Genomic DNA, 21,394 nt, shown 5'->3' on the forward strand with positions numbered 1-21,394 from the left:
AAATTGTCAAATTTAAGGTACACGAAAATAAAGATTTCTGTAACTATGAATATGAATAATAATAAAAATCAGCGAAAATTAAAAACCCAATAAAACAATTATTTTAGCAGGAAATTTTTTATACATAAATTTACTTTCTTTCACTATTCTGTACCTATGTCATAGTTATTCTTTTGCAGCCTAGAAATGTATTATTAGTATGCATACATGTACATTTTAAAATCCTGAGCTAAGCATACTGTGATTGGCTGTAAAATCTAGTATATAGTAAATATGAAGAAGAAATTTAACGCCTTTTTACCAACAATTGGGAACACAAATATTTATAATATTTAATTAGCTTCGCATATTCTTTCTGGCCGTTTCAATTCATCACTTTTTCCAGTTATTTTTCATTTTGATTTATAATATTTATTTAATAAATATGATATGTGATATTTCTTAATTTGGGGTTTGCAATACAAACCCTTATTAGCCCGCCCAAATTGCATTTCCATGGAAATCAGAGAATTTCCTTATTTTAGGAAAGGAATACTATGAAGGATGAGACGATAATACATTTTTATAATATCTACCTGTGTATACACTTTCATAGTGGACCTTTTGGTAATCATAATAATAATAATAATAGTTCATTCTTATATAGCGCATATAAGCAAGCTCTCAATGCGCTGAACATTATTACCCCAGTCATTTTTGTTGTTGATCAAAGACGTATGGAAACATGCTTCCATAATCCAGCTAGTAATCAGCGCAAAGTTTGGTCTTGATCTAACCGGGTACCCATTTATACACCTGGGTGGAGAGAGGCAAACGTAAGTAAAGTATCTTGCTTACGGATACAAGCAATGTGGCGAGAGTTGGATTCGAACCTCGGTCTCACGATCAGTAGTCCAACGTCCAAAACACTGCGCCACACGCCCTCAAAATAATCATAAATATAGTAAAGCTTTGTCTACACTTTCAAACTTTATGTGACAAAAATGATGTCCCAAAATATGGACATGATGATGTCATATCCCTACAAAATGTGGGCACATCACTACCATATTTGGTCACTACTAGTATGATAGTATAGACAGAGCTTAATGTTCCTGAACATCCTCAAAAGGTATTTACAATTTGTTTTTATCAGTAATAAATTAGTTGGATAACGACACAGAATGTTCATTAAATTAAACCCTACATAACTATCTTTGGCTAGTTTTGTTTTCCTTCAAGGTTGATATATATTATACTTTCGACCCACTTTTTGGTGGAAAATCCCCAAAAATGTTTTTGATAATAAAGTGGTTAACTTTCTCAAATTGGACACTTAATAACAATTTTGAAAAAACAGGACATATTAGTTACCGGAATAAAGCGCTTTCTGGTAGTGGGATAGAGGTTATTTATACTTTGCAATATATTTAATGTAACAATCAAGCTATGTACTGTAGGTATAACCTGTTCTTTGTTGTTATTATTGCTATTTTTTTGCATTTTTATTTCCATATTAGGCATAATATATGGTGTATCACCAAGTGTCCAATAATTACATTTTAAAATATAGCTTCATATATTGGATCACAGTCGACATGCTTCCAGATATTATCATGAAGCATGTACATGTTTCTGTTGATATAAAGTTTGCGGTACACCACGTATATTAGTTCTGAAAAGAACTGTTGAGTTTCTTGACGTTTCGCTCAATATGCCTTGATCGTCCTCAGGAGTGTTTATTTTGATCATTCTCACTCCTGAGGACGATCAAAGCATATTGAGCGAAACGTCGAGATACTCAACAGACGTGGTGTGCCGCAAACTTTATATCAACATTTGATTTCGCCATGCAAACCATCAAACAAATGTGTTTCTGCACAAACAATGCATCTTCTATTTGACATTGTGTCTGTGAAACGGTGACACGGATTGGAACAAGACCGTAAATTCACGTGAAGGGTGCGGCAATCAGGCCGCTACATCATTGTGTGATCAACGGCGATGTATTGGTACTAATTTATACATTGAGATATACTGTCTCGCCAATTTAAAATTCGGTATATGTATAAACTGAAAAAACAGCCAGTTTACTTTCACATAATATAATTATAATTATCAGACTACAATAAACTGCTTTGTAAGTAAGCAACAGCATTGCTGAAAGTACAATAATTTAAAAACAGAATTCTAAATACTGTTTCTGACGATCTACTTATAAAACGTTGATATGGAATGGTGTTTGTCTTGGTAAATATTATTTTCCTCTCATAACTTTTGACTTCGTACAAAATCATGAGACAAACATTGGAAGATTGTCTACTAAAAATATTAAGTTACCAACAATTTATTAACATTATTATAATTTATTTATTCTTTATTTCATTTATTTATAATAGACTTGCATTACAAATACTTGTATAAATTTATAAACATGATAAATGTAAACTTTTCTGTTGAATTCCTCAGCCTAAGAAACACAGAAATACTGGTAATGATTTGACACAAACAGACGTTCTAACCCTCAATTTTGGGCGTTTACATTTACCGGCACCAATGTTTATTTGCGCGTTTGCGCCTTCTAAACTAAAATACCTTGAAAAAATCAGTATTTCAACGTGTACCAGTGGTGCACTGTGATATTCTAGCAACTAAAAGGATAGAATTATGTATTAGACAGAAATAACCTCTACAAAATTACGAAAGTGGGTTTAAACCAATATTGTTTTAATATTTGGGAGATCGGGAGTTTGGATTAAATTTTGGGAGGCTCCTGGAAATATCTGGAGGGTTGGAACGTCTGCGTAAATCGTCATAGCCCATCATCATACAAACTCGTTTTCTAATTCAGATATGGATAATTGTCGTGGTCGCGGTTCTAACATCGGTTTTGTGTTGTCCCTGCGTTGACCTTCGATGTCTGCATCCAGAAGAGTTGCTCTGTTTACCGTGAATTGACTCTCCGGTGAGAATGAGGTAAGACTGGAAGAGGGCGTGCTACAACTGTTGTTGCGGGATTGATTGTGAGTATGGGTGGGGGTAAAAGAATCTGCAAAACCTGTAAGAAAACAAATTGTCATATTAAATACAATTGTAACAACTGTATAATAAGGCATAGCTAAGCCCAACACAAACACACACTAACAAATCTGACCCTTACTACATACACAATACAGAATAACAGACATTATATAACACCTATATAAATTCCTGTCATTTGATTGGACGAATGTGGGTCACATGGCGTGCAATAGTACGCACTATTCAACGATCGTTAAATAGTACTTTTTGAAACATTTTTGTGTACGAAAAAAAAAACGTCTCGCGGATGAAAAAAATCTAGTACACAAATTATCCTATGATATGGCTATGTACTGTGAAATACAACAGCGCCACCTGTCGTCTGGTCTCAGTTTCATTTGTAAACACCACCGCGAGATATGCAACAGCAGCAGATATTTGTGTACGATTTGGACATTATGTACTAATTTCATTCAAAAAGGCATTTAAATTAGCTTTAGATCGTTTTTAGGATTTTGATTAATTAATGGGGACATCCCTACAAGACGTGGAATTGTTGGAAAAACCATAATTAGCTTAGATAAGTTCCAATTGTCTGTCGAAGTTTTGCCTTTCAGCCAAGCTAGTACTAGGCTACTAGGTCTAGCCTAGGCCATTCTAGTATTAGGCTAGGCCTAGCCTAGGCGTTTTAGCCTTGCTAGGCCTAGGATTGTTTGGTCGTTTGTTGACATAATTAACACAAAAGTAGGTGTGTTTACGAAATCCATATAAATATAACATTTAATATAACATTATTAAAAACCAAATGTTACTGTTTTTAATCAAATGTGTGTGAATGAAATGTAGTATGCTTTGGCTAGGGCTACCTTTTATTTGATTCAAATAACTAGAATTTATTTAGATGTTATATAAAACAAATAATGAATGTTTTGTATTCGTGTAATGGTACAAATAATGGCACTTGGTGAATGATGAAAGGTTATATCAACTCGGCTTTGCCTCGTTGATATAACCTTTCATCATTCACCTCGTGCCATTATTTGTACCATTGCACTCATAAACATTCATTATTTGTATATTATTAATGTTTGAAATAAAGTACCTATGGATGGTTGGGTGCCTGGAGAATGGTAATGACCTTTTGAAGGGCGTGGTCGTGGTGATATGTCTAAGGTTTTAGGACGCTCGGCTTGACCATCGACACCTGTCAATTGAAAAAAACAAAATATATATTAGCTTTCTATCGTTTGTATAAAGCTCTGTCGACACTATTAAACTTTATGTTTAAAAAAATGTTATGTGTCCATATTTGGATCCTAGATGGGCACATCACCATTATTTTGTCAAAAAAGTTTGATAGTGTGGACAGAGCTTAATTGAACCCAAAAAAGAATAACAATAGTGAAATAACAATTGTACTAACCAAGACTGGTCCTACGAGGGGGTGGTTGAGGAGGAGTTGGAAGCCTGGTTAACTCTGGATGATTATTTGTCCAAGGGTCATTCTTATTTGTCAAAATGGAATCATTGGATGACGTTCTTCTACTGTACGTTGGCGTTATCGTATTGAGGTTATCGTCTGCCGATGCAGTTCTCCTATGAGTCTTCTTTGCCGCCTTTTGCTCCTGTTGAAGGATGGTGGCGTCACTCATAGAATACCTATTATTCTCGCGCGACGACGTTGTCTCTGCCGGTTTGCCTATCGTAAAATCTCCCATCGAATACCGAATGTTTTTATTTTTTGAACTAGTAGGACTAAACACTGGGTAAGAATCTTGTCGGTGTGGTGTACTTCTACCGGATGACTGATTATCAGACGGTATAAGTCGAACCGTGGAAGCTATGGAAAAATCTGACGTGTAGTCCGACTCGTCATCATCATCGTAATATCCATACTGACCAGGGTCAGACGATTCACTTGTATGCCGCGTACGCTGATTATTGTCCTTCATTTGGTCCAACATTCCAGACTGATAAATTGATAAATTCGTCCGCCTAATATCAAATCCTAATGCGACGGACGACAGAATCGTGGCAGCACCATACAGGCCTATATTAGTCCTTTTACGATTCTCATCGCGGGCGGAGTTTCGGCCCGAAAGTTTTGAGTGGCCATTACTGCCCTCGTCTGATTCAGGTTCTTTGCGAACATCTTTCCAGTGAGGTTTAGGAGCAAACAGCTCTTCTGGCCATCCATCTTCTCCAAAAGCTGACAAGAGAAATAAAATAATGTAGTCATTATACAGTCAAAAAGTGTTTTGTTTTAAGTGAGACAATTATCTACTAGGACTCATAAAAATAATACTCTCTACTCTCTTTTTTCTCTTTGCCTTCGTATATTTTGTGTGCGTCATACTATTACACTTTTCACATACAGGCCTATACACACACTTGCTCAAAGATGCACAGAGTGGAGAACACAGGCAGAGCGTGAGATGTCTAGCGACAACTAGCGTTCAGAGCTAACATTTTAAACAAAGATAATTTAAATAACGAAAGTTGTCTTTGAAATATAACCAGCCCCTATTTGTCATCTTCCCCATAAAATCAATCAACCTCACCTATTAGGGCCAGGGGCCGTATTCACCATTCACACTTAGGCTAAGGGAAACAATTAGAATTTAAAAAAAATCTGCTATATAAGTGAATACAATTTAAGGGAAACACTTTTATTGAGTAAAGTGAAATACTTAATATTTAGGGGAAATATCTCAAATTAAGTGTTGTTGGTGAATACGGCCTCATGGACTGAGGTTCCTATGCACCTAACTTACAATGATCTCTGCTTCTGTCCAGACTTGAGATTTTTGGCCAGTGTGTATGAATAGGTTTCATTAAGTTGGGTGTACTGCTGAATTTGTTGCCAGTAGCAACAGATAATGACCTCGCTTTGTTCTTTTTCTCTTTTATCCTGTCCTTCTGCTGGTGTACAGAGCTAGGTCCCCATGTCTTCCCTTTTGGTTTTTTGGGTACTGTGGAAAAAATAGATAAAAATAAAATATTTAGAAATAATGATCAGTTTAAAGAAGTATTGTCTCCCAAAAAGATTAATAAAATCAGACATAGGCCATTTGGCAGTTTTAAAAAGTTATTCACTTATAAAAAGACAAAAGGAACCAAAAAACTAAAGAAGTATTCTTTGCTTTAAATTACATTTTTTCAGGTAAATATTTTGTTCAGATCCAGTTTTTGGTCAAAGTGAATAACATTACATGACATTAAAATGGCATATCCAACAAAAAATGTAAAAAAATTATTTTTTTTAGGGTGACAATATATCTTTAAACTGATCATTATTTCTAAATATTTTATATCTTCTTTATCTTCTTTATGCAATAAAATGGAAATACTTACATGCAAGAACAACACGTAACCTTGGCATGGGACTATTTGGCGGACTTTCAGGACTAGTGGGTGACCTAGGGTCATTCTTGTAACCTAACGACGTTGCTTGTACTGATATTTTGTGTTGAAAATCTGAGAAGAATAAAAAACAAATATGAATTAAAAGATTACATAAAAAAAAGGTACTGTATATTAAAACTCTACACTATCAAACTTTATCTGACAAAAAAAAAGGTGATATGCCCATATATGGATATGATGATGTCATATCACTACCATATTTGGGTATATCACTAGAGTGAGTGAATGGCCGAGCGGTTAAGACAGTGGAACCATCATTACGTAGCCATAACATCGGCAGGGGTTCGAGGCTCATTCACTCCATGGTTCCGGTGGTAGAACGAGTCTTCTCGGATAAGGACTATAAACCGTAGGTCCAGTGTACACATCTAGCTCGTGTGCACTTAAAAGAACCTAGTACATCTTTCGAGATGAGTAGGGGGTTACCCCGGTGTATTAGTACATCACAGCCACTGATCACCAACTGGGCCCTCTGGGAGACCAGTCTTTGACTGAAGAGGTTACCCAGTATAAATATATATTTCAACCAATATATCACACTTTTTTGTCAAACTAGTTTGATAGTGTAGATAGGTAACTTGTTTAGTTTTTATAGTCTAGGCTCTGACTTAAGATCTGGAATAGTTGGTCTGATGGTCTAAGCAGGCAAGAAAGCAGTAGATTTTACATATATTGTATAGTGGGCTTTCACTGGTGTGAATATTAAATTATGACAATGAATATGTCAATTTTGAGATACAAGAGACAGGAAGCATGTTTTATTGCATAGAAACCAAATGAATAGGTAACACCTCTGCACCAGTAACCACAAACACCACATCTATACTGTACCACTCAATTACAATCTTGTATACAAAATTAGGAATTCAATACAAACAACCACTAAACCCTGTTGACATTACCATTATTTTACTGACTGATTGATTCTATTTAAATGGTCTTTTTTCAGCTCAGTTTACTAAATAAGATTTAATATTAAAAACATGTTTATTTTATTTTTATTGTATGTCTTTAGGCACATGTGGGCTAGGATTACAAATAGTAAATTAATCACGGTCCTGAACAGATAGGTGGTAATCACACTGATACAGGGGCTATTTTGTGAACCAGTTCACCAGGGTAACCCCCTACTAAGGATTTGAACAAAATACCTAAATGCATCTCTCACATGTGGCCAAGGATTCGCAATAGTAAATTAATCACTGTCTTGAACAGATAGGAGGGGTAATCCCTCTGAACTAGTTCACCGGGGGTAATCCCCTACTAAGAATTTGAACCAAAGACCTAAACGCAACTCTGTTGTGCCACTTACCAGATGGCATGCTTATTCTGTTGTGCTTCTTTTTGGGTAGTCGTTTCCTTTTCTTAGGCTGCGGTTTATTTTCACTTTGTTGTTGGAACACAATGTGTAGCTCCCTCTCTAATAGATCAATCTCCCTTTGTGCTAACTCTTGCTCTCGTTTCTTAAGAACCATCTCTTGTTCACGCTGATGCAACGATGCCCTCCTCAGGTCTTCCTCCCTACTTCTTAATTCCTATCGTAAACAAAAATAATTATAACCAAGTCTCCAAAATTTTAAAATAAATGTTTTCTAACACTTTCTAGTTTTGGTATATTTACTATTTTTTCAAAATTAGGAAAAGACTATTATCTGGTTTCAACAACTGATGAAGTCTAGCTGACAGCTTGACGAAACATAACACGCAAGTTATTTTAACCTTTTTAATTTACTTAATTTTCTTTCTATTTAGGCAAATTGCCAAGGATAACCATAAGAGAATTCATTCACTATCATTCTTAAAGGTGGCAATTCCAATACACAAGATGCTCTACATAACCAAAAACTTATTACAAGTCTTTGGGAGTGGAGTTGTATATTGTCATGACAGGACTTGAACCCAGGACTCTTGGATTGGTAGCCAAGTATCATAACCACCAATTACTTTTACTGGTTTACAATTCATGAACTCTGTCATTTTCCAAATTACCTTTTCTTTAGACCGTATAACACTAAACATCTCTTTGATCTCCAACTTCCAGTCTTGTTGAAGTTGATGGAATGAATTCTGTGGCGTGTCCATAAACGAGGACTCGGATGCGTTTTGTAGTCGATCAAGAATTTCAGGAAACGTCACCCTCTGGTGTGGGTCTTCATGCCAGCAATCTAACCAACAAAATAATTTTATGTTTTTTGTTAAGTTCTGTCTACACTATCAAACTTTATGTGACAACAAAATGTGATATGCTCATATATAGACAGGAATAACCTGCGACTTGCAGTCTCCTGGGATGAATTGCGCACAGGTGTGGATGACACATACAACAACTTTCTATTCCCCTAATAAGGGTCCCTTCGTGTCGAGTGCTGACACTAAACGGCGCATATTCATCAGTCCACAACAACAGTAGACCATGGCATACTTTTAAGTGCCTTGAACCTGTGCCGATTGTATAGCTATGGTGTGCGGCACCCTTAACCGCTCGACTAGTTTTTTTTATTTGGTTGTGAATTTAGTGTTTTTGAAGTCTTAAAAGTGATCTAAACTGAAAGAAGACATTATCGTTAAACTTCTTTCAATGTATGACTTTTGATGATTTTTGACTATCAGACTGTTTTTCTTACTGTATTTCCTGAGATTGATTTAGTTTTAAAAACTCACATATTTTCACATTCTCCAACCAATAAATCATTTAAAATAAATTGCAACATTTCAAGTAATGTATTATAGTTTAATATCAACTTTCGATATATAAGAAATACAGTAATTTAAAATTCTTGCAGATGACAGATGAGGATATCTAACATAATATTTTATTTATGATTTTGTTAATGTGTTTCTCCCTACACTATACAGCCGTAAGTCCCTATTAATTTGTGTTTTCAAATTTTAAATTCTGACATTTATATAGAATTTAACTCTTTTAAATTGCATGTTTCTTGTTTTAAAAAGTTGAGCTATATTTTCTGGTCGTGTCAGTAACATTTTGTGTAGATTTTATGCCCAATTTTTTAATCTCAATTGAATTCAATTCTGAAAATCAATGGTTATTTCAAATACCATAGGCCGCCTTAATTCAGAAATTACCCCAACATTATAATTTCTTAATGTGTACACAATAAAGCTCATATGGACTTTTAAAGAACCTAGTACATTTTTCGAGATGAGTGGGTCGGGAGTTAACACGGTGTACTAGTACCCACACAGTTACTGCCGTGGACAGACGAAATCGCACATAGCTGACAGCACCGACATGACGTACCTCTTAGGGGAGAAAAGCGTGTAGATAAAAAGTGTAACATCTAGGAGCACAGCGCAGATACCATTGTTAATGTTATTGAAATATGCTATATAAATACAATTAACAATAACACTAACAACAATAATCGTTGAATGGTTAAATTTAAAAGCAGCAGCCAAATATGTTATATTATGCTTTACCTTCCATTAATTGTGCGAATTCATCAGGGCATGTCGTTGGAATGGGTAACGTTAGCTTATTCACTGCTACTCCGTACGCTACTGCCAAACCATCAATACCTTTATAAGGCGTCTCACCAGTAAGCAATTCCCATAAAAGAACACCGTAGCTGTAAAGAAAAAATACAACAATAATTGCCGGTGACAGAAACTTGTTTTATTTCAAATTTTATACGCATCCAACAGCGAGTAACCCACCAATTACAGGATGGATAAATTATTTTATAATTAATTTAGTTTTATAGTACTATAAACTACAGTAGAAGTCTCATTTGAAGCTTACTGTAGGGAATTGTACTGAGTTACAACCCTGGTACTACTACTGTAGGTCAGGATTGAACCATGGACCTTGGGATTGGAAGGCAAGCATGTTAACTACCATACCACAGCACCACTAGTTCTCTAAGCAAAAGCATACTGTACACAAATGAATTTCTTTCCTCAGTGTCCAGTTTAAAAAAAATATATATTACTATTATTACTTAATATTACTATTTTATAACTAGAGTACATTGAAACCAAACCAGCCACTATTATTATCTCTACAATTATTAATAATATTTATTATGTTTTTTTTCTTTTATTTAGTTGCTCTTTGCTATATTATTTCCTTTTAGAATAAAATGTTATTGAACTTAGGGAATTTTTGCTAGTGTAGCAAATGCTATACAATACGCATGATTTATCAAATGGTAGTTAAAATACAAATTTATTTCCTACTTGATCAGCAGTTGGCTAATCAATGACAATTTTCCCAGCAACTTATAGAAGTTAAAAAACTATTAAAAACAGTGCTAATATCACTATCAGTATCAAATATAATTCTAATTTCTAAATATAATATGGCTTACATCAATACATTCCTTACATAATATCGGATTAAAGTATTTAAACAAATTATCTTGTCAATTGTTACAATACCACACCTTGGAGATGCATATCCACACACTATTCAAATTCATAATTAAATTCCCATAATACAATGTGGATGCTAAAGTTTGAAGGTTTTCAGGCCCACTCATGACAACACTGTGTAGTGATAAAATATGTATTCATTTGGTTATAAAGTCTACCTATACTATTGGTAAATGGCTACCAGTACCATAAAGTTTCACCAAATATGGAATAAGTTTCACCAAATATGGAGAAAGATTCACAAAATATGGAGAAAGTTTCACCAATATGGAGAGAGTTTCAACAAATATGGAGAAAGTTTACCAAATATGAAGGTTTCACCAAATATGGAGAAAGTTTCATCAAATGGAGAAAGTTTCAAACAAAATTGTGTGATCCACACAATACTACACTGGTCCACACCCTACAATATAATTCCCCTACCAAATGTTGAGTTGCAGTTTTCTAACTGTATGTTTGGTCCTGGGTGCAATTTCACTAAATTTTGTGTGCAAGGTTTTGACATCGCAAAATGTTAATGGCTGTGTATTACATTGCATCACTATGTTATTTTAGGGGTATGGAACCAAAGTTGACGTTCGCTTGTACACTAGGTCTCTCTTCAAAGGCTTGGGCCATATTTTGGTTTATCCAGGTAAGTAGGCTTTCAAAAACTAACCATTAAAATTTATCAAATAAATAATACTGTACCTCCAGACATCACTGCTCTTGGAATAAGTTGAGGATTTTATGACCTCTGGTGCCATCCATGCGTACGTACCAGCCGCACTCATTCGCGTCGTTTTGTACATCTCGCGAGCAAGACCCAGGTCCGTAATCTTCAGGGTCTTTCCATATAAATCATTATTATCTATTTTCTCACTAATCAATACTGTGGATGATAAAAAGTGTTAAAAACAAAGTAAAACTAAATGAAATTACAAATGATACTACAGCTGTCAATAAAATAACCATTATTTTGCGCTGCAGCTAAGGGTCCGTTTCTGCTGCATAGCGCCGCCGAGTAAAACGTTTATTTCAAGATAGATATAAAATTTAATAACTATATGTACTCAAAAAATCCTTAGAATTACCCAAAATGCAATTGGTCCTGCCGGTTTATTCAAACGTTACTGCAGTGTAGTTGACTCAAGGTCAGAAGCTGTTAATCACCGTTATTTTGTGTTGCAGCTAAAAGTTGCCGAGCAATAAACGGTGTTCCAACACTGAATTGAATGGGTGTTTTAAATTTATTTTTGTGCTGCCATTTAATTAACCGGTTACTAAAAAATTTTCCTATTTCTGGTCAGAAGAAATTGGGGTTAATTTATTTCCACCGTTTTCAACCGGTTATTTTTATGCAGCAGAAACACTAACAGGACCTAAAAGTTATGCAGTGATAACTGGTTAAACTGGTTTTTATTTAAATTTTCTCTTGCTTTTGCTGCTAAGAAATTAGGGGTAATTTATTAATGCAGTTTATTTTTTCATCCAGCAGAAACAGGACTTACAAGTGTTTTGTTTGTAATAATAATAAGCTAATAATATTTTTGTCTGGCTGGTGGCATTGAAAAACAAGTGCAATGGAATGCCTAAATATTTGCCCATCAAAATTGCATAAAGCAAATAAATCACTCAATGAATAAACACATCAGGTGTTCACTTAGAAGTTACCTTGTCTACAGTAGGTAGCACTACAATACAAACTCAGATGAAGTCATGTTCTATTTATAGAACATGACTCATGTTTAAAGTCATCCCCCATTGATAAACTGTATCAAAGAACCAATCGTATCAATTGTATGTTGATGGAGCACGCTCAATGGCTACTTGGCGGAGGGCAGGGTACAGTAGCCTGGAGATGAGTCATCAGTCTAAATAAAGGCGGTATGCCCTGCCAGTTTTGTAGTATTTACATTATAACAATATAACCCGTCAAAAAAATATTTGTCAAAAACTGTTGATTGCCACAACTAATATTAACACGCGGTTGTGGCGGATTTTAAAAAGCAATCGGTGATAAAACATTAAATAAATATTGAGAAGATAATTGTTAGTGGAATGTGTAATAATAAATAATGAATTAACTAATCACAGTAATGTTGCAACCATGGAGTGATTAAATAGTAATTTAAATCTAGTGGTACAAGTTTATTTAGATGGAATTTTATTTATGAGTCATATGATTTTGAAACATACATTCTTTCTATTGTTCTTTTTTTTTCTCTCACCCAGGTGGATAACAATGTTTGAAAGTAGCCTATTATTATGACTTAAAGGTCAAACTCATCATGCTATTAAAATAGCAATATTAATTTTAGGAAATTCCAATTTTATCACAAAATGAAAGAAAAATGTAATGATATAGACATGGTTCTGACTGTATTAGATACAACTATATAGCATATAGAGGACCTGAACTATGGAATCAACTTATAAGAAATATAAGAGAGAGTGAAAATATATCAATATTTTAAAAAATATTACTAAATAAATGCATTAATAGTTATAAAGAAACAATATATCTTTGCGAAAACAACATTTGTAAAATATGTCTAACTTTAACTTAATTAATTATATTTTCGTATATATTCTGAGACTGTGAAGTATATATATATATTATATTATAGTACGTTGTATTTTCCTTCATTTATTTACTACATGAAAACATTTTGTAATATATTTGTAAATTTATATTTTAAGTTAGGGTGCCACAGATTAAAAGCTTTGCTTGCTTGTGGTTATCCTGTTTTTCACACTTTATTGTACTTAATCTTTTATTTATATTTTTATGAATGTTGTGTGAAAAATAAAAGAATCAATCAATCAATCAATCAAACTTGAAATGGGTGTGGTCTCACTTTCCAAGGTCTCAGCAAAATCATTAACATTTTTTATATAGTGAAGAAATATGTACTAATATCAATAAATACGAATCAAATAAATTGTCTAGGCTGATTTGACATCTGTCATAGAATTAATGTTGGGTGTGGCCCCTTAATGCATATTCTCCTGTCGTCAGTGCTTTAATTTATACTATGATAATTGTACAGCTACACAAGTACAATGAAAGATCCATTATCAATATTATCTCATGCCAAGCAATTTCCACTACTTTATGCAAATCAAATCTAGATCTTGTTGACTTAAAATTACTGTACCTGAATAAATTTAATTGGGTGTGGTCCCATAATATGTATCATCTGACAGTTAATTAATAATAATAGACAATTTGTGCAGGTTAGTTACCGAGGTCTTACATACTGGCTTTGTTCAATTGACATCTGTCATTTAGTGGAGTTTCCATTAGCAGGATTTCAAATCATATTTAGTTGGGTGTGGTCATAATTGAGTGCTTACAATAGTAGATAATTGACCTATTTATAATGTAGATCTTTAAATCTGTAGATTTTGACATGATTCTGTTATATTTTATATCTCTTATTAATTGTGAAGTCTTATTAACTGTGAATATGGCAACAATACAAGCATCCATGGTTCTGGTACATCTTTTGAGATACACTACTGTAAGTAAAGGTTACCCCGGTGTGCTAGTTAACACAGCCACTGCAAGTCTCGGATTTAGGCGGGGATAAACAGCCCCCCACCTAAAATTCAACATCCATGTCTTTTTAAAATAAAATAATAATTATTTAGTTTTTATCATATATGAATGAAATATTTATCTGGACAGATGAGAGAGCGTCTTACTTGGCTGCATGACGTGACCAGGGAAGAAGGATTACAGTAGTTGAAAAAACATTCAAGCCCACAGCTCCAAGAGCAATGATCCATTCATTGGAATGGCAATGGCGGATATACAAAACTCGATTATCGCTCTCCATTAAAAAAATATTTGTACTGCAGGACACATGTAATTTTAAAATACATGTAAAGTGTTCATTTACACTACAGTAATGTCTTATAAAAAATAAATCTAATATAAATATAGAAAAATACTACTTTATTATTTTATACGTATTAATATTTAAATTAGCAATCTTGTTATTGACATTTCTGTCAACTAAGAATAATTATAATGTATTCATTGGAATAGGGTGTGGTCACAATCAAATGAGTTCACTGACCTAGTTTTGTGCATTTTACCATTGTAAATAATATATTTAACTGCAAACATGTTGAAATACCATGTCAGTGAACACAGTATAAAACATGTATAAAGAAACAATTTAATTAAGATATTTTAATGCATTATTGCTTACCGGTATTGCTAAATTTGATTTATAATTTGATTTATTTATTTTATGTCTTTAGGCAATGTGGCCAAGGATTACCAATAGTAAATTAATCACTGTCCTATCAGATAGATAGTAATCTTCCTGATACAGGGGCTATTTTGTAAACCAGTTCACCGGGGTAAACCCCTACTCTTCTCTCGAATAATGAACTAGGTTCTTTAATGTACACACAGGATATAACTGTGTACACTGGACCTATGGTTTATAGTCCTTATCCGAGAAGACTTGTTCCACCACCAGAACTAGGAGCAAGTCGGCCTCGGACCCTTCCGATGTTGTTAGGAGCGAGTCGGCCTCGGACCCTTCCGATGTTTAGGTACGGTAAACACCACCCCTGCCTTAACCGCTCGGCCATTTGACTCGCAAATGTAAGTTGCTAATTTAAAAAAAAAATGTTATTTGCTAATTAGTCTGCAGTTTTGCAAAGTTATACCGGATGATAATTGTATTCATTTAAATAGAATAGATTTTCTGCAAATGAAAGTTCTTAATTAAGTCCTCAATCTTAACTTATCGAAAACATGGAGGGATAATAATTTCCATCTTTTTTATTACAAAATAATGAGTAAATTTTTAGGGTTCAGGCATAAATCAAAGTTTATGCAATCTGACTAATGAGAAATAAAAGTGTGTATTTTGATAATATTTTCCATTAAAAAAATTTCCAAACTATTTTAAATCTAGTACCGAAAATTACACCACCCACCCTAACATGTTTGCAGGGCTGTATGTTTTGTTTGCTATACTAAAGTAAATGAACGTGAAATGTTTAATACTATACAGTACTATACAGACATTACGAACATTAAACAAATATACTGTACTGTACACACACATATTTCACTGTACTTGTTTGTATTTCTATCTACATACAAGACACAATTCTACAACAGTTCAGAGTCCACCAGGCTTTTTGAAGTATAGAGGTCTACTCTATTGACCCAAGACGGTGAAGAAACTGGCGAAAAACAGACCACACCAATTACAGCTGTCTACTACAAGCGGTTACCGATTTTCAAAAAATGTAAAATATTGAACCAATTTGAGTAAACTTTTGATATATGTTTTTTGAGACAGACCATGTTTTATTGTAATAGATGAAAAACCATTTTCTTGTAATTTTTTTTTTGGGGGTAATTAAACAGTTTGATCGACTACAAAAAATGTTTTATCCGTGTAATATAAACCTGCATTGTATGCAAGCTTAAGCTAAATACTTCCGCGTTAGGTGCTCTTGTGACAAATAAAAACCACCGATAAATCGCAATTTATTAATGTTATTCCAATAGAGGAAAAAAGGCATGTAAAAAAATGTCATTGTTGTTGTTTTGTACAATATTATAGCTGACCTTGCAGGAATTAAAAAAACATTTAGTAGTAAGATTACAAACAAAATATGCTTGGAATGTTTACTACTTTATTATGGATTTTAAGTTCAAGTTGTTTACTTGAAAAATTGAACGCATCAGGAGGAGGCTACAGGTAGTTGGCAAAATGTTTTTTTTAATACTAATAGATCGCTAAATATAGACATGTTTTTTTAAAATATATTTATTTTGTATCGTTCTTTAATTAGACTTTTAAGTAGAAACCTTTTAAGTAGATTTTGTCATGACTATCCTCCAAGTATATATTACAATACCTTGCATATTCACCTTTTTCATAAACAACTTTTTGTTTCTTTAAGGTCTATAGTCTCACAAAACCATAAAGTTATTCAAATGCAAATAGGGTGATTATAACAGGAATCAGAAAAGGCAAGAATACACTGTGTTAGAGGGTTCAAACTCAGCTGATATCGTGAATGCAATCGCTGGAGCGTGACTAGGATACTGCCCACCACTAAAACGTTATTGTACTATATGGTAAATTATCATGCAGAACTAACTCAAATATTAAGCTCTGTTACACAAATACTATAAAGCTTTGTTTTGCTATCAAGAACAATTTTCAATTCAAAGTCCCAAACATAAGTTTCTTTTTTTGGACCCGTTCAAGAACTGCGGAAACCGAAAAAAATATAGTAGTATTAGTAAATCATCAAGTCTATTTTCTTTATCAATTTTTTTTCGCCATTTTATTTTAAAAAACCAAATAACTAATTTATATAATATGTTATTGGATTTATTTCACTATTATTTTAGTAATAACTTTTAAAAGGTGATTGTACTTTACACATGAAAACACTAAATTGACGTCAAAAGATTTGAATGGTACCAGCCCCAGGAGGCAGCGAGGCAACTGTACTATAATGGTCTATTTAATACTGTAAGTGATGTGTTGGGCAGTCTCCCACCCAGCCTATAAGTTCATTGCAAGTTCCTCAACACCTGCTTCATATTCAACTATGATATCCCATTCTTAAGCTCTGTTTACACTATCAAACATTATGTGACAAAAAATGTGATGGATGGATATGATGATGCCATATCACTACCATATTTGCGCATATCACACTTTTTTTGTCAAACTACCTGGACTTTGATAGTGTAAACAGAGCTTTAATCCAGTCTCAAAATGTTGGTTACTGAACATCCTACTGTACAGTAGGCCTACTGTACAGAAAGATATACTCTGTACAGTACTATATTAAAATTAAAATTTCCAAATAAAATTTTAAAAACTTATAATTAATCATCATTAAATTTTAATTTTTTTTTCATTGTACTGTAATATACTCAACTTAAATTAAAATAAAAACCATTTAGCTAACTCAACTCATAAATTAGTATGATATTGAAATCCACTCAATTTAGCAAATTAATGATATCGACATTAACCAACGAAGCCTCTGGGTACAGTATGTTATTACCCTGGTCCAACAACTCCCAGGGGGATTAACAAAGTGTCAGAATGCTTCTTGAGTTTCAACAGTAAGTGATCAATGCTAAAATAGATAAGAGTTAAATAGAATACTTGGAAAAAATGTACTGTCTATGTTTACTTTGTAGGTTCAACGACTTAATTAATTAGCCTACAGTGCTATTGTTTGTGTGTTTTAAACAGCTTGATGATTTCTTGGAAACTATAATGCTAGCTGCAGTTTACACCTAAATGATAAATCTTGTTTTGTTTTCTTCTAACCTTGATCAATTCCAGGATTTTTTTTTAATGTATCAGATCAAAATATGCATCCAATTATGAGTTTTGTCAGCAGGGTCTTGTCATGGTTTGCATGGGTAGTAGTAAGTTGTAGCCTCTCGTCGTTTACAGTACCGTAGTATGTATGTTATATGTGATGATAATTGATAAATGATAGACAATAAATATAGCTGTTGCCATCATGTACACTAACCTATGATAATATCTAAAGCTTGGTTCCCACTAGAATGTAACACATGGGGTACTGTAAGTGTATTGCAAGAAATGTGAGCAATTTGTATAAAAATATCTGCATTTATGTCCAATTGGGAACCAAGCTTTATGTGGAAACTGTATTTCTGCACTTACGCGTTACAATAACTACGAAAATGTGAGGTTACATAAAAAGGAATCGGTAAATTAATGTAAAGTGTAAAAAGTACAGTACTAGATTGTATTAGCTTGTTGCATTGTTGGGCATGGCTTAAACAGTACAAAGTTATAATGGTTCTGTCAAAATAATAATAATCAGGCTTGATAGAGCGCATTATGCTAATTAATAGCAACAGTGCGCTTTATAATTACAAAAACAGAGAGAAATTAGTCAAAAAATAAAAATCATTTATTTATAATTATTTTAAATTAATTAAAATTTAAACTTACCATTGCTGGATTTCAAATCTCTATGGATGAGCGGCACGACTGCTTCATTATGAAGATAGTTCATTCCCACCGCTATCTGCGTAGCCCAATCAACTAAAACCTCTGGCGGAATTTGTCGGCCAGTTAATGCCCGATTTAAGGCGCCGCCTCTTGCATAATCCAAAACTAAACAAATGCATGGTTCTTTTGAACAAATTCCTTTCAAAGAAATTATATTTGGATGAGATAACAAACTAAATAGTCGCGCCTCTTGTTTAACGTTCGATATTGTCTCATATACGTCCTCATCTGGATCAAACTTGGCCGCTTTCACAGCAACTTCTTCGCTTTTCCACAACCCTCGATAAACTTTTCCAAATCCGCCTACACCGATAACTTCCGATAATATTAACTCCTTAAAATCGATCTCTTGCAGGGCGACGTTTTGCTGGTTGCGTAGTATAACATGCGGTTGACTAACGTAATTGCTCGGAAATAGTCCCTCTTTATCTTTCACGGTTCCAGTCCACCATCCATCATCACCCGTAACGTTATAATCTTGAGATATAACTTCTACAAGGTCGCCTTGACGGAGGGATATTTCATCGTCGTTCGATGCATCAAAATCGTACATGGCGGTACACAGAAGGCTTGACCCTTCCTCCTTTTGTACCCCATTACCAAGAAAAGATCTTGTAAGTGTAGACTGATAATTTGGTAATTCCATAACGGAAAGTGTTTTGACTTCACACTCACAACACGGCATTCAGACTTTGATATCTTCATTAAATTCAGCTTTTACTTTATTCTATTTATAATCCCGATTTGAAAGGTAACGAATGAATAATAATTTAGTATGTAATATAGGCAATTGCCTTCCAATAACTGGATATAATATTTCCATTTAAATAAAATACCTAGCCCCTACGTACCCAACAACAAAGTAATTCAGCTGAACAAAGTGACGGGAGATCAACGCCTATCCATCGTCGTAGTAGTGCAAGGCTTCTTTCTAGCGATCATATTTTCTAGGCTAGAACAATTACGTGTCAAAAATACAGCATAAATGATAGTTAACTACTACAAAGGTATACACATATAACGTATTTTCCAAAGCACATACGAATATATAACACTTAATAAATAAAGCCCGAGTAGAACGATGTTGAAAAAGCACAACAATAGCAAAATAAAATCGAATTTATGGACAGGTCTTTTTTATCTACCTTGGCTTGTCCCCGAACTTCAGTCATTTCGACTCGGCGGCGAGATAGCGGAGTTTAGCAGCACTAGCGCTTCGTTTGACAATGTACTTTGACCCCGCCGAGTCGAGCGAGCGAAAAAAAATATAATAAGAATCTACAAAATGACGTATTACTGCGCATGTGTATACATCGTATAGAGATGGTTCTGCTAGCTATTGAGTTGTGATAACTTCTCCATGCGACAACAAATCACGGACTCAGTTCAGTAGTAGCACATTTTATTCCACCAGAATTACACTGCAGCGGAGAGTTTTGTTCTTCAAATAAATATCATACCATATATTTTCCTGAAAGTGGATTGTTTGGTTAAAAAATTCAGTCATTAACATACTCCAAAATTATATTCAACATTACTAATGTAATCAAACTCCCTCACTATCTACTACATCATGCATTTTTTGATTGATTTTGGACTAGAATTAAAATAAATATTTGTTCACCGGCATTGGTTTATTACAATTCTGAATTTACAATTTTTAGAAAGTTTTTCAGTTTGAGAAAAAAAAAGTGGTTGAAAGGTGCTCGTGGAACCTTTCATAACTTGATAACTGTCATTATCAATGGAGACACAACTTAGGAATTAATTCTGGTATCTTCGGTAGTTTATTTATTTATTTATTTGGAATTACACCTTTAGATCGGTGGCACACTTAGCACAAAGGTGCATCCTTCACAATATAAAATATAACAATTAACAGAAAAGTAAAAAAAGGCAAAAGCAACTATCAACCCCTATCCTACCCCCCCCCCCCCCCCAATTTACATCGATACATACAGTAGATCATTACTTTACACAATGAATACAAAACAAGATATAGTAAAAGTGTATAAAATAAAATAAAATCAGCTGATAAACACAGCTTATTACGAAAAACCCCCAACTCCTCCCTCCCCCCTCCCACTTTTTTTTCAATTTACTTAATGTAGCAATGTAGATAACATAGTTATTGAGTCATGGAATTCAGTGAATCATTTCGAAATTGCCATGCTTGTTTTAGGTATCTTTTACAAAAACTATCTAAAATATTTTCACACTCTTCATCAATTAAATTATCTGAGTATCCCAAAATATATTTAAGTTTGTCATTTTCAGGAGAAGTATAAAAAGTATCAAACATATCTTTGCTGCCATTTCTATACATATCCACATATAAATTAAATAATTCCTGATTACGTATATTATTTAAAGCTGGACAATTAAGGATGAAATGATGGATGTCTTCGTCCGAATTTGTACCGCACAATTTACATTTTTTATTATTATCAATATTCCAATTTGCAGTTCTATCATTCAAAGGTAGAGTATTTGAACGAGCTTTAAATTTTAATGCAGCACCTTCAAAATTA

At 33.8% G+C, this 21,394-nt stretch overlaps 1 protein-coding gene across 1 annotated transcript; it reads right to left on the minus strand.

The window, feature by feature from the left end:
* Positions 1–1,829: 1,829 nt before the first annotated feature.
* LOC140060525 (mitogen-activated protein kinase kinase kinase 10-like) lies at positions 1,830–20,025 on the minus strand. The gene is made up of 10 exons (XM_072106781.1): positions 18,804–20,025; positions 11,512–11,692; positions 9,868–10,016; positions 8,416–8,591; positions 7,739–7,961; positions 6,355–6,477; positions 5,775–5,972; positions 4,424–5,209; positions 4,103–4,204; positions 1,830–3,037 (listed from the first exon to the last, which is right to left on the minus strand). The coding sequence occupies exons 1-10, from the start codon at positions 19,546–19,548 to the stop codon at positions 2,805–2,807; spliced, it is 2,916 nt and encodes a 971-aa protein (XP_071962882.1). The 5' UTR covers positions 19,549–20,025; the 3' UTR covers positions 1,830–2,804.
* Between the last annotated feature and the right edge of the window lie 1,369 nt (positions 20,026–21,394).

The sequence above is a fragment of the Antedon mediterranea genome, chromosome 10 (assembly GCF_964355755.1).
Source record: "Antedon mediterranea chromosome 10, ecAntMedi1.1, whole genome shotgun sequence".
In the NCBI taxonomy this organism is placed as follows: Eukaryota; Metazoa; Echinodermata; class Crinoidea; order Comatulida; family Antedonidae; genus Antedon; species Antedon mediterranea.

Excerpts from the sequence above, each read along its gene's own strand:
- LOC140060525 (XM_072106781.1), bottom strand. The coding sequence starts at position 19,548 with ATGCCGTGTTGTGAGTGTGAAGTCAAAACACTTTCCGTTATGGAATTA. Across the intron at positions 6,478-7,738 it reads CAGAATAAGCATGCCATCTG|ATTTTCAACACAAAATATCA; the intron begins GTAAGTGGCACA and ends TATTCTTCTCAG. Across the intron at positions 3,038-4,102 it reads AGGCACCCAACCATCCATAG|GTTTTGCAGATTCTTTTACC; the intron begins GTACTTTATTTC and ends GTTTTCTTACAG.